The 14,153-nt window shown below is 46.9% G+C and overlaps 1 protein-coding gene across 1 annotated transcript; it reads right to left on the bottom strand.

The window, feature by feature from the left end:
- Positions 1-8,070: 8,070 nt before the first annotated feature.
- On the bottom strand, positions 8,071-9,097 carry LOC120669433 (zinc finger MYM-type protein 1-like). The gene is made up of 3 exons (XM_039949188.1): positions 8,325-9,097; positions 8,147-8,237; positions 8,071-8,094 (listed from the first exon to the last, which is right to left on the bottom strand). The coding sequence occupies exons 1-3, from the start codon at positions 9,095-9,097 to the stop codon at positions 8,071-8,073; spliced, it is 888 nt and encodes a 295-aa protein (XP_039805122.1).
- Positions 9,098-14,153: the final 5,056 nt, after the last annotated feature.

The following is a 14,153-nucleotide window of genomic DNA, read 5'->3' as shown; positions in this document are numbered from 1 at the left end:
ATATTCATTCATTAGGTTTCAACATAATTCCAGACAAATATTTAATTCATTCAGTGGTCCATACAACATATGATCATATACATAATCAGACTAGTTCTTAATAGGTGAATATATAGGACATCATCCATACAAGCCAAGAGTCAAGATAACAGCTAACAGTTCATATATCTATGGTTCAGCTGCATAGCCATTAGCATTTATTGTACAAAAGACATCATATTCAGAGGTTTAACCTTCCATCAAAATCACACACGAGACAAGTTAATGTGATTCCTCAGTGGTGTCATCACAGCCCCAAAAGATCCACTGAAATCACCTCAGCCTCCAAAAAATGATCTGGCACAATTACTGGTTTGATGTTGGTAATTTTGCTACTTTCACCATGTCAACTAATTCAGCATAACATACTAGTTAATTAGCAGTGCCTTGTGATTCCTGCAAATAAAGATCAATACGGAATATTCCTGCAAATAAAGATCAATACGGAATAATAATCAGCCCGATTCTAATTAACGAGTGAACATGAAGAAATAATCAAGATCCAACAATAGAGTAGATCAATATATTAAGTAGTAGCAAATGAAAATTTAGATGAATTACTTGCAGCAGCCAACAGAAATAATCAACATGTTCTATCAACTACAAGAAATAATCAACATTTAAGATATATGGGCAGCCAACTTGAGGCTCACAGTTCGATGAAACTGTAAATTTCAAAAAATGTACCTACAATCCTACAGCACCATGAGAAGGTTTTGATGCCCTATCGTCACAAACCTTTAGCTGTCACATGCAAAATCAATTAGGAAATGCTGGTTACTCCTCACAAATCAAAGAAACAAAGAAAAAATAAAGCCCAATTAATTGTCTGTGCAATTACCTCCTTCAGCTCTAGAATTATTTTGATGTGACTCATCTGCAGCTTCTTCAGGCCTCGGACTCTACAATGAGATAGTTTAACAAAATGGAGGAATATGTTACAACACAAGTCAACTTATAGCAATTGCTCCAAACACATGCTGAATTCAGATTGCTTGCTAAAATTGAAGACCCTTACCACTTGGTGTCGTGAATTAGAACCATGTTGCGAGTTGGATTCATGATTTTGCCTCTCTCGTGTCAGCCTTTCCTCAACCATTTGCTCCTCTAATTCCTTGACTCGTTGTTGTAGAGCTGCTTTCTCACTTTCAGCTTTTTCATGAGCAAGAACTTCCATTTGAATCCTTGTTGGCACGTACGACTTCAACTCCGGCGTACCAATATCTTGGGGAGTTTGTCCTATGCCCAATACACGAACACGTCCTTTTGGCACCTTTAGTCCACAAACAATAGCGCATGCATCGCCTTGCTGAATTGTTCTGTCAACCACCTTAGGATAGACTTCAAGAATTTCTTTAATTTCATCCTATACACACGAAAGCAATATCTCATTTGTGGATGAAGCAATGTCATATTGGAGGCTGACTTTTTTCATGTACAAAACTTACAATTTTTGGTGCTGCCTGCCTTGAAGGAACCCTATTTTTTCTTGTATGTGTTTTGACAAAGACTTCATCTCTTCTAGCCGGACGCCCAAGTTCCTCACCCTAGAATAATTTTACTACTTAGCAGCAATCACAATGCCCAAAAATACTATAATGAATAATTAATGTGAGTATTATGTTACATTACCAATTTATGCCTAGTAGAAGCATGGCTAATGCTGCCAGATGTATGAAGGAGCTGCAACTTTACACGGCATGATTTTGCCCGTTCTGTGCGAGCCTATGATAGGAATTGTAAAAATTTAAATACATTTTGAAGAATACAAGATCCATTTGCAAGTTATGAGACAAAGATTATTCACATGTTACTTACTTTAGATTCATCAGACCTCCAAAAGTTAATAAGATACTTCCAATCATTAGGATTTACTCTTGCACCATTTCTTGCCATCAGCTCCTTATCTGTTAATGTCTCATCAAAATACTTCTCTTTTAATTCTGCCTTAAACCCCTTCCATTTTAATCCACATGTAGTCATAAACCACTTGAAAGCAGCATCACCAATATCATAGACTTCCTAATTTGTGATGAAAAAAATCAGCAAATCATCATGAAAGAAAGGAGTGCAATAAGACAATATGGGACAAATTCAGAGCCATATATTGCTGCTACCTTTATATTTTCCCATACTTCCAACTTCTTTTTTGCATCAACAAGCCTCCAGTCATCACACCCAAGTGGTAGTGTCCTTCTCGCCTGAATCCCAATGGCACCAGCAAGCCTCCTAGAATTTCCCCCAACCGTCTGCCCATATTCATTGAGCATTATTTTGATTTTAGTAATGTCAGGTTTTCTGGAAAATATATCATCCAATCTCCTGATACCCCTGCCTTTCTTCTTTTGTGGTTCCAAATCTGTAAATATAAGTTTTAAACAAATGGAAACATAATATCATAGGTTGCTATTTAAGATGACATAAGATGAAACAATAGAAGTTACAAGACCTTCATTGTCACATAAGAAATCTCCATTTGTTTCATGGTCTAGATCATGAGAAATTTGCTTGTTTACAGTCTCAATATTATTTTTTCGTGACCTTGATCGCAAATTATGACCTTCAGTTGCTGCATCACTTATGTGGTGAATTTTCTGCAAGAAAAAAATATAAGTGTGAATTAGTTGTCTAGAAAAAACAGGATGATCATAGGTTGAAGATTAAGTGAATAGGCTAACCTTTGTTCTTTTGCTAGGTTGCCTAGGGGACACCAAGGTGTTCATATTAGGAATTTTTAGAGATTCTAGCCTTTTCTTAATTTCTGCCATGTTTGCAATTCTTTGCTGCTCATACTCAGGAATGGAATCTCTAAAACCATTAGGGAGGATAGATCCATAAAAAGGTTCAAAAACTGAAAGTAGGAAGCAATGCATAGATCCATAAGCACACTGAAAAATTGCTTCATAGCATAAACAATAGTGTGTGGACAGATCCATTACAATAGCAAACTAATTTAAAATCAAAATTACATCACAAGCACGAAGGTTGCTCTATGCAGCCATATGGGTAGGTTCTGTCCAATCCAAATCAACCAAATTCAAAGCCCCGTTCGACCAGATATGCAACCGAAAAGCAATCTAAACTACGACAATCACTCGATTAGACCCAGACCAAAGAATTTACATGGGAACCTACTATACCCGCCAAAGATCCTACCAATCCTAGCACTGAACAAGAGAAATAGAGAGAGATACCGGGGATTACAAGGGGATCTGGTGCTCCATGTACAGGATGAAGGAAAGAGCTGCTCCTTCACGACGTCCTGGCTCAGCTTGGGTAGCGGACGGGGGACTCCTTCACGACATCCTGGCTCACGGAGGCGGCGCACGGCAAGGAGCGGACGGGGGCCGAGGCAGACCGGGGGGCGCGCACGCGAGGGCTGGCTGGGGGGCGCGCATGCGAGGGCGGGCTGTGGCGGCGCGCGAGAGTGGAAGGTGGCGGCGCTGGAGCTGAAGGGGGCCGCGCGCGAGCGGTCGCGAGGGAGGACGGGGGTGCGCGGGGGAACTGGGCGGGCGGCGGCGCTGCTTGGGTTGCGGCCTTGTGGGAGAAACCGGTGGGGGTGGCGGTGCTCTTTTTTTCTGATGGGGCGGCGGCGGCCAGTAGGAGTTAGGGTTTTGCCTTGCGCGCCTTCCTGACTCCAAAAATAAATTAGTTCCCGTGTGGTCGCACGACCTCTGCTTTAATGAAATTTTTGCAGCGCGCGAAATCCAAATAATTGGAAAATAAGTGGTGCTAAAATATACAGAATTAGTTTTACCGACTGACTACCCGTTGTAATATAAGGATTTACCGACGGACCATTCATGGGTAAAAGGATATATCTTTGCCGACGAACCGTTCATCGTTAAAACAGGAATTACCGACGGGTTGTTCATCGGTAATTTTTACTTACGGACTGTCCATTGGTATTATTGTACTTTTACCGACTGACTCCCGTCATTAATATGGTGTTGTGGTGTAGTGTCTCATCAACTAGCACCACATCATCAGCAAAGAGCATACATCAAGGGATATCACCTTGTATGTCCCTCGTGACCTCATCCATCACCAAAGCAAATAAATAAGGGCTCAATGCCGACTCCTGATGTAGGCCTATGTTAATAGGAAAGTCTGTGGTGTCGCCACCACATGTCCGTACAAACATCATTGCATTCTTGTACATATCCTTGATGAGGGTACTGTACTTAGTTGGGACTTTGTGCTTCTCTAAGGCTCACCACATGACATTTCTCGTTACTTTGTCATACGCCTTCTCGAGGTCAATAAAGACCATGTGCAAGTCTTTTTTCTGCTCCCTATATCTCTCCATCAATTGTCGTATTAGGAAAATCGCCTCCATTGTCGACCTTCCAAGCATGAACCCAAACTGGTTTTGGGTCACACTTTTCACTCTTCTTAGGCGGTGCTCGATAACCCTCTCCTAGAGCTTCATCGTATGGCTCATCAGCTTAATCCTACAGTAGTTAGTACAACTCTAAACATCTCTCTTGTTTTTGAAGATCGGTAATAATATACTTCTTCTCCATTCTTCAGGCATCTTGTTTGACCAAAAATAAGGTTAAAAAGCTTAGTTAACCATACTACCGCTCTGTCACTTAGGCATCTCCACACTTCAATGAGGATACCATTAGGGCCCATCACTTTACTGCCATTCATCATCTTCAAAGCCTCCCCGATCTCTGCCTCCTGAAATCTCCTCACAAAACATCTGTTGGTATCATTAAAAGAGTCATCTAGCTCAAAGGTAGTGTGCTCATTCTCCCCATTAAACAGCTTGTCGAAGTACTCTCACCATCTGCCCTTAATCTCGTCATCCTTCACTAAAAGTCGATCTGTCCCATCCTTGATGCATTTGATTTGGTTGATGTCCCGTGTCTTCCGCTCGCGGATCCTAACCATCCTATAAATGTCCTTTCTCCCTTCCTTCGTGCCTAGTCGTTGATACAGGTCATCATACGTCTTATCCTTTGCTACACTCACAGCTCGCTTTGCAGCTCTTTTCGCTAATTTATAGCTCTCGATGTTGGCTGCACTCTTGTCAATGTGGAGGCGTTTAAAATATTTCTTCTTCTCTTTAATAGCTCTTTGCACCTCGTCATTCCACCACCAGATGTCTTTCCTTTCCTGTTTGTCTCCCCTACTCACACCAAGCACCGAGGCCACTTTCGGAACACATGTCGCCATACATGCCTGGTTCATTAAAAAAAAATGATACAAGAGCGCGCCTTGGTCCAGACTTAACTTTCCCACGCAGTCCCCACCCGGCTTGCAAATTCCAACCGGCCCGCGCCACACTGTTGCGCACGTGAGCGATGGGCAGACAACTCACCAGTCACTGGCGCTAGTGGCAGCAATAGAATTTTGACGAGACCTCCGACCACCACCAACCGGGGATAGACTCGCCCCGCTAGATCCCCATCCCCCGTCAGCATCCGCATCCGCATCCGCACCGCATGACTCCGCATGCACGGCCAGCAAGCGAGCCGGTCAAGGTCCAGGACGGACAAGTCGCCGGTCGGCCACTTGCCGCCGGTGGTGCCGGGCCCGGGGCCGAGCGAGCGGCCAAGTCCCACCTGCCAACCGGGGGCCCCCCGGGCCGATCCTTCCGCTCCCGCGGCTCCACGCGACGACGCGCGCGGGGCGACTGCGGCCGCCGCTCGCATCTTCGACGGGGTCCCCGCGACGGCGATCGCATCCGGGGTGACGGCACCGTCGTCGCCGCCTGCCCGGACCCCGGAGGGGCCTGCGGCGACTTCGTCTAGCGGGGTTTTCTTTTTTCTTTTTCGTTTCTTTGCTGGGCTGGGCTTAGTATTTGTTTCCTTTTGGTGGGGGCGAGATCAGTTTTACTGGCGACGCGTGGAGCGCTCCGGTTGGCAGGAGGGGTATAGATCGCGGTCACATGTTCCACGTGCCTTGTTTTCTTTCCAATCAGTGCAGACACTGCTCGCTTAGGAGCACCTTTTTTTTTCTGAAAGCAAACTTCGAAGCACTTTTGATGAAACATGTGGGTTAATGGAGCACGATATTTGTGTGCCTAATTTGTAATGGAATTTTTCACATCATTTTTTGTGCTACCAAATGCATGTGTCTCACCAAATCACTACTGGCAGCCTGGCAATGTTAAATTGTTGCGACTTCTAAAACATGCGAATGTCTAGACCTCTCGTGTATGGCAAGCTCTTGGGTCGCTTGTTTCCCATCCAATCAATTTAAATTAGAGCTGATTTTTGGACGACACCAAGTTGAACTGAGATTGGTGATGTTTTCCGAACTAGCTTCGCATGAGGGCTTCCTGGCCGCACATTGTCACAAGGATAGCTTCTGAGGCTGCTAGACATAGCGCGACTGAGGACCTCCAGTTGGCGGCGTAGAGAACAGAGGCTAGTATGTTGGATGGCAAACAGGGGCGTATCCAGGATAAAAATATGGGGGGGGGGGGGGGGGGGTGACCACAATACACTAACTCATCAACATGTCATGTTCCCAAACTATGTCAACATAATAGTCTACAATAGTTTCATATGATAACATGAAAAAAGTACATTAGAAATAAAAATGACCGTGAATTTCGATCCATACCAAGACTTAAGGATAACGCAGCCCTATTTCCATTAGTCAGTCATGTTCTTCACGACGAGCGATCTACACAACGGATATTAAATTAGTGACAAGGCAAATAATAGCTTAAAAGTAAAAAAAAAACTTTAAAATTCAGTGAGATTTAATCATACCGGTGTTCTGTTTTGAGACAGCATGCGACGCTTTTTCATCTCTTCAAAACCATGTATGATTTTATCATCACTGATGCTTCTAAATATCTCTTTCTCAACATAGCATATCATCAAATCATTGAGCCATTCATCCCTCATTTTGCTACGCAAATCTGTCTTTATAAGACATAGCTGAAAACACTCTCTCCACAGAAGCAGTTGCCACTGGAAGTATCAATGTGAGCTCAACAAGCCGATAAACCAATGGGTAAGATGTATTCATTTTCGTCTTCACCATAATTTCAGCAACCTTTGAAAGTTCAGTAATCCAAGGAACTCTTTATTTCTTTTAATACGGATGTGAAATTCTCTAAGCTGACTTGGTAACACCAAAATATGACCGACATCAAAATCTTGAGCATATATCTCAGCAAGTCTCACAAGCTTATCCACATCAAAATTAGAAAAGGAGTTTCTTGGATTGAGTGAAGCCATACATACTAACAATTCTGAACTAACTTCACTAAATCGATGATTCATCTCACACAAAATGGCATCAATAGCAGCAAGAAAAATCTCAACATGGTAGAAATGCATATTTGTCATCTTTTGCCTTCTACGTGCAGATGTCCCTCTAGCATTGACTTCCTTATCCATATCTGGCACTTCAGTCTCATTTTTATCACAGAATAACTTTACTCTTTTCAATAATGGTTCCAATCCATTTTCCCTCATATCCTGCAAGCTTTCTTTCACAGACATGATCAAATGCATTGCTTCAACAATACCTTGATCTTTTCTTTGCTAAGCACGTGACAAAAAATCTGTAGTGCTCAGTAATTCTATCATCAAATGTAGGATGAACACAAAATCAAAGCTTTCCATTTTACCAATTAAACCATAGGCACCACCATTACAGGTTGGTTTAATGGAATCTTTCTTCACAATTTCAAGCACATCTAAGATAGCCTCCCACGTTACCAAAATACGAAGCAATGTTTTAAGATGTGAGCCCCATCTAGTATCTCCAGGCCTAGCAAGGCTACTTTCTTGATTCAAACCTCTTCCGGTGGTAATCTCACAATTCTCTACCTTTTCTAACAAGTTGTCATGGTGCTTTGCAAGCAAGACATCTTTTCTCATGCAAGATGCACCCACTGTATTGACTATTAAAGGAACATAGTTAAAAAATCTGCAATAGTTGGAGTACAAGTTGAAATGGCAACAACCACTAATTTCAATTGATGGGCAAAACAATGCACATAGAAGGCATAAGGATTTTCATCACGAATCAATTTTTGCACCCCATTAAATTCACCTCTCATATTGGAAGCCCCATCATAACCTTGACCGCGAATCATATTGATGCTTAACTTGTGGCAAGAAATCATACCGACCAAAGCTTCTTTCAATGCCACAGATGTGCACTTCTCAATATGCTTAAGCCCAAGAAATCTCTCAATCACCTTCCCTTCATCATTCACAAACCTGCACATGAAAGGAAATATGTTAGTATCTCATATTATTATACAATGAACTGAACCAATGCAAAATCTCAACCACGGCCAGACTAACCTTAGAACCATAGCCATTTGCTCCTTTATAGATACATCTTGAGACTCATCAATAAGCACCGAGAACCTCCTACCACGAATCTCATCCATAATCACTGCCGTGACTTCCTCTGCACAAGCTTTAGTAAGATCCTTCTGAATATTAGGAGATAACATCTGACAATTTTTATAGCCCTTATCATATGCATCCTTAACTGTTTCAACCTTGTCTTTGTACCAATCAATCATCTCTCTAAATGTACCCTTGTTCAAAGAAGAAGAGGATTCATCATGACCACGGAAAGCATCACCTTGCATTATGAGAAATCTTGCAACATTTAAAGAAGAAGATAAGCGAATCTTGTATCGACTTTCTTCCTCCTTAGTATGCTTTTCAAATTTCTGAGTGACACTTGTTCTTTGATTCATAAAGTCCTCACACTTCAACCTTGCATTACAATGAGAATACGAAGAACCATGTTTATCAAATTTTTCCAAGGTCTTCTTCCATTTCTCTATACCGACCTTAGCGAAGACATTACTCCCCCATTTGTCGGGCTTTCTTGGCTCGAAGAAAAGATAGCAATAAAAACAAAATGCTGCATCCTTCGACTCGTTGTACTCCAACCAATCATAAGTATCAAACCAATGCCGCTGAAAAGATCTCCATTCACCACTTTGCCATGTGCGAGGAAATGAAAAACCAACTGACTGTCGAGTTGGGCCCCTCAAAGCATATGCCCTCTTTACTTGATATCTAATTTCATATGGATACTCATCAATTGATTTACGCATTCCGGGATCACTAATAATATCTGAGGCACAAAACTCTACTCTGGGGGTTTTTGGTTGCCTTGCATCCTCTACAGGAGGAGTACTACTGCTGCTACTTGAAAAATAGGTGAGCAATGTTCTCTTCGACATCTTGCAACTCTACCAATTATTGAAAAACATTGGAAATTTAATTCTTCAACTATTCAAATTCATTACAAGATAGATGAAATTGAAATCAAAATTGTCACTCGGGCTGTGCACCTGTGCGAACTCCAGTGCATTTGTTCGAACTCCGGTGCGCTCGGCCGCCTGCGGCCATGCTGGCTGGCTGCACGCGTGGCCAGGACTGCGCACGGCCTCGCCGGCACGCCGCTTTGGGCTTGGGCGCCTCCTCTGTGGATCGGGCCTGCCGACCGGGGGTCCGGGCGGCGCCGCGGCAGCGCGAGCAGGGGCGCAGGGCGGATTCCGGCGCGCTCGGCCGCACGCGGCCTCGCCGACACGCCGCCTCCTCCGTGGACCACGGCCGCAGGTCCGGGCGGCGGCGCGGCCGCGCGGCCAGGGGGGCAGGGCGCAGATGCACCGTGCGCCTGCCGGCTTGCGCGGATGGCAGGGCGCAGATGCACCGGCCGTAGATCTCCCACTCCCCGGCCACCACCGCTGTCCGCCCGTCCGCAGTCCGCTCATCGACCGCCGCCCGCCGGGGCGCCGCCGCCGTTCTCGCGAGCAGAGCAGAGCCGAGCATGCAAGGGTTTGGATTGGCCAGATGGGGATCGGAGGATTGGGGTCACCGATTTGGGCTCTTTTGGATTGTGGGCTAAATGGGCCAGCAGGGCTGCGGGGGTTATTTGGGCCATTCAATTTGTTGTTTGCTTGGCCCAAGACGTGAACAGAGGTTTATTCTACCTCCAGCAGGCAGCAGCTCTCCAGCCCCCCATAGTTCATCCATGGAGTCTAAAAATTAGAGGGGGGGCTGTGGGGGGGGGATCCATGAACTTGCAAGCAGTAGGGGGGTCGAGCCCCTCTAGCCCCCCCCCCCTTTGGATCCGCCACTGATGGCAAACGAGAACAATGACCCGTTGTTTCAAGTCCTATGGCTCAATTTTAGTAGTTTTCCGTATTTCCCTTGAGTGGTCGATTTTTTTTAAAAAAATACATTTTTTCCGTATTTCCTTGAGTGGTCGATTTTTTTAAAATACATCTTTTTATCTTTCCCAGCAATTTTGACAATAGCCAACATGGACTTCAGTACTACTACTAAACTACTAGCTTGAAAAAGAAGATGCCTGATCGCGTCGCCACCGCGCAGGGCGACTCGGGTAGCTGGCAACCCAGTAGCCGCCCAGCTTCCGCCGCCTCCCTCCGCCTTGCCGCTGCTCGAGTAGGCCGCCGGGAAGCTCGTGCGACCCGCGATGACGGTGGCGGCGGGGCTCTTTTCTCCTCCTTCCTGCAGATCTAGGCAGGCGCGGCCGCGTCGAGCCGCTTGGAGATCCTCACCGGCAGGGGCACCGGCCCGCGGCGGTGTGGCCTGGCGGCTGCGGATCCGGCATGGCGCCTGTCGGATCCGGTGCCTGTGCGGCCGCAGGGTGCGTCTGGAGCCGCGGGGGCTCTCGGCCGGTGGCGGAGGTGAGCTTGCTCGCCGGCGGCACGGCGGCCCTCCGCGACTGCGGCTGGCCATGAATCCGGCGTTACCCCGGCCGGATCCGATGGCCGTGTGACAGGGGGCGCGTGGGTGTGCGTGGGGGGGGGCGGCCGGCGTTGAGTTGCGGCGGCCGGCACGGACGGCACTGGCGGCATCGGCTTCCGACGCAGGTCGTCGGCGGTTGCGGCGGTCGGTGTGTTTGGGCGCAGGGGGGTCTGGTTGTGGCTGCAGTTCGTGGCTGCGGGCCGTGGCCCGGCCGTGGCTGACAGTGGTGGCCGTGGCTGGCCATGGTCGGCCGTGGCTGTGGCTGGCTGGGGCCGGCGCTTAGGCGATGGGATCTGCAGTGTGGTGGAGGTGGCTGGTCCTCCCCTTCTCCTCCTCGACGGCGATGCTGGTCTGGTGCCGCTATGGTGGTGGGGCTGGGGGGCTGGCTGGTGCATGTTGGTGGCGCCGAGGTGGTGCTTTAGGCTGTGGTAGGCTTCTTCCGGTGGAGGCATTGCGGAGGCGAGAGGGAGCGAACTACGGGCATGGCCAAGTACGTGCGGCAGGCATGGTGCTGAGTCGGGCGAAAGTCTTCACTGACGCTTTTGTCAGTGGCGATGGTGCCGGTGCCATTGTGGCGTCGTTCTTCCTGTTGGGGGCACCATTGTGAGGCATCATGTTTATACTGCACGGGGATCTTTAGGGTGACAACCTTGTCCATCTTTGGCCGTGCGACGGCGGCGCCATTGGCGTCGTGCCCTCGTTGGAGGCGCCGCATCTGGAATCCCGCCTTGGCTAGGCTATGGTGGTGGTTGGTTGGTGGTGTTGCCTGCGCCCAGCAGCAGAGGAGGTGCGCATGGTCCGTGTTGGCAGGGATGTGCAGAGGACCCTTGGGTGCTAGAGGTCTTGAGCTGCCGCACATGGTGCATGTGGTGATCCCGGTGACGGCTGGGCGGAGGTTGTTGTTTTCAGAGCGGTTTCAGATATCTGAGTCCTTGGCAGAGGAGTGTGGGGCGAGGCCCCCACGCAGAGTGGTCAGGATCAGTGTTTTCCATCGGCGCTGCGATGGGAGTGTTCTGTTGAGGCACCACTGGAGCAGGGGGATCGATGATCATGTGTGCGGCTTGAGGGTGATAGTCCTTTGGTGGAGGAGTTCGAGCTGCCGCTCAGGACTGCAGCGGGCCGCTATATTTGGCGTGGCGCAACATCGGTGTCGACGGCGCAGTTCGCGGATGGTTTCTTTTGGTTCCTCTCCCAGATTGTAGTGGTGTAGTGTTTTGTTGTGTGCGTTGTTTGTGTGGTAGTGGTGTTCGCTTTGGCGCGTTATGTACTAATGCTTCTTCTTTTTATATGATGTAGCAGTGCTCCTGCCTTTATTAAAAAAACAATAGCCAATAACATAATTTCGAATAGTTATTATAGATTCCTAACACAAGATTAGAAATTATTGCGAAAATGAATGTAGCCTAGTGGTTACAAGAGACTCGGTAGCGTCTCAGATTCTGGGTTTTAGTTTCCATGGGAGTGAATATTTTAGAATTTAACGGTATTGTGCTTTTAGTGGTAGCCGATGTTCTCGTCGACAACGAAACGCTTGTGGTGACTTCGTCAATCTTGAGGATTTGCCGGTTCAATTTTCGAAGATACTCATAATGGTAGAATTTACATACCTATATTCGAAGATGTTCATAGAGGTAAGGTTTGAGTACATGTGTTTATAAGGTGTTTATAAGGGTGAGTATCTGAATTGTAATGTGTAGTAAAAAACTAAAAATTGCTTGCCATCAAAATATAAATCGTTGCGGAAGACTATTACCCTTGTACTCTAAAATAGCTAACAACACAAGTCCCTTTCTCTCTCTCTCACTCTCTTTTGGTCTCCACGTGGTTTTGTGATACCTGTGTGCTTGAAAAGCACCAGTACTTGACCCAGGTAAGTTCCGTGCCTTTGTACCAGGGCAACTAATGCACATTCATGAACGTGAACGCGAGTCGTTTTCGTGATGTCTGTGATAACCTCTCCCCGAGGGTATCCATAGCAGCTACTGATTGAAAAAGCCGTGCCACTGATTGAGGGGTTGCAAAATTTCTCCACGTAGCTTCGGGTCTTTTTGTCCAGCTCCGGTACGTGTAGTGCGGCTCGTTTTCCACTCGTGAACAGAGAGCCCGATATAGGAAGTCCATGATCAGGTAGCATCGTGTCAAAAACAGGTCTCATTCAGATTCCTGCTGACACTTTTGGTGTACCAAATGTGGGAAATGTGAGGACGGTGTTGCCTAGATTCGTTCGGTTCATGCACCACCTTGTTAACCCAAAAAAGGGTTCAGAATAAGGTCGCCGCCGTATGTGGCGGCTCTGCTCCAGTTCACATGTGAGCAAAAAATGGGCATTCCTTGATGGGCAGCACAGCAGCAGGAGTAGTCTGGTGTAACTTTTCTTGCTTCAAACTGCGGCTATTAAGTAGCACCCGATCCTGTTGACCTGAGCCTATAATAATGACTCTGGTCAAGAGGAGCATGCATCTTAATTTGGCTTGAAATTATTATTTTTTCATAAGCGAATGTGCGAGCTAGGTTTCCTCCACTGCCTGGGACACCATTTGGATCCGGTCTTGCTCTTGTCAAAAAGGGGAATTGATCCAGCCAATCCGGTCCCCTCTTCCCAACAGCATGGGGATCCATACTCTGATACTAAAACCTTTTGCTGTGGATAATTTCAAGACCTGCCGTTGACAGCGTGGATCTGGTGCACGAAACTGGCCTGCATCTGCATCGATCTTCCAGAAATCCGCCCCCTTTCTTCAGAAAAGATCAACAAATCCGACCTGGTCTCTGTGGTTCCCTCTCTCCTACTCGATCGCCGGCGAGGTAGCTGCCGCCGCGGGAAGAGATCAAGCCAACTCGTTCTTGGTAACCATGGTCCGAGTCCCGGGAGTTTCCTTCTCGTCAACCGCAAGTCTGGGGCTGTCCCCGCGCGTGCCGGGTGCCAGGTCCGATGGACGCTTCGAGCAGGCGATTCAGGCCAGCGTCACGGCGCCAGGTTTTTTTTTCCAACCCAAATCAAGAAACCGGACAGCTATCGTCAGCAATCTCCTGCTAGGTCGTGACCACCTGATCTGATCAAGCCCTCCTGGGTTTTACGTTTGGGGAGACTCCGTGTTGGGAAATGCTCATTTGGACAGGCGTCATTGGACTGCCGGAGTCGTGTTCTTTTTTATACAGAACCTGCGTACCCGGCTACGCCATGACCAATTGACCGAGCTGAAAGGATCGGGTGCTCTAACCTAAGAGGGGGAGGGGGTGAATTAGGTTCTAATAAAAAACTTGACCTATGGCTCCAACTAGTTTGCACAAAACTTAAACTAAACAAGCTATCTAGATGTGCAACTAGGTTGTTCTAGTGTGAAACCCCTATCCAAAAGAGTTATACACCCTATAGCCTTTCCTAACAAGAAA

This window comes from Panicum virgatum, chromosome 4N (assembly GCF_016808335.1).
Source record: "Panicum virgatum strain AP13 chromosome 4N, P.virgatum_v5, whole genome shotgun sequence".
Classification (NCBI taxonomy): domain Eukaryota; kingdom Viridiplantae; phylum Streptophyta; class Magnoliopsida; order Poales; family Poaceae; genus Panicum; species Panicum virgatum.
The sequence above is the reverse complement of the archived record's forward strand: the minus strand, read 5'-3'. Positions and strand labels throughout refer to the sequence as shown.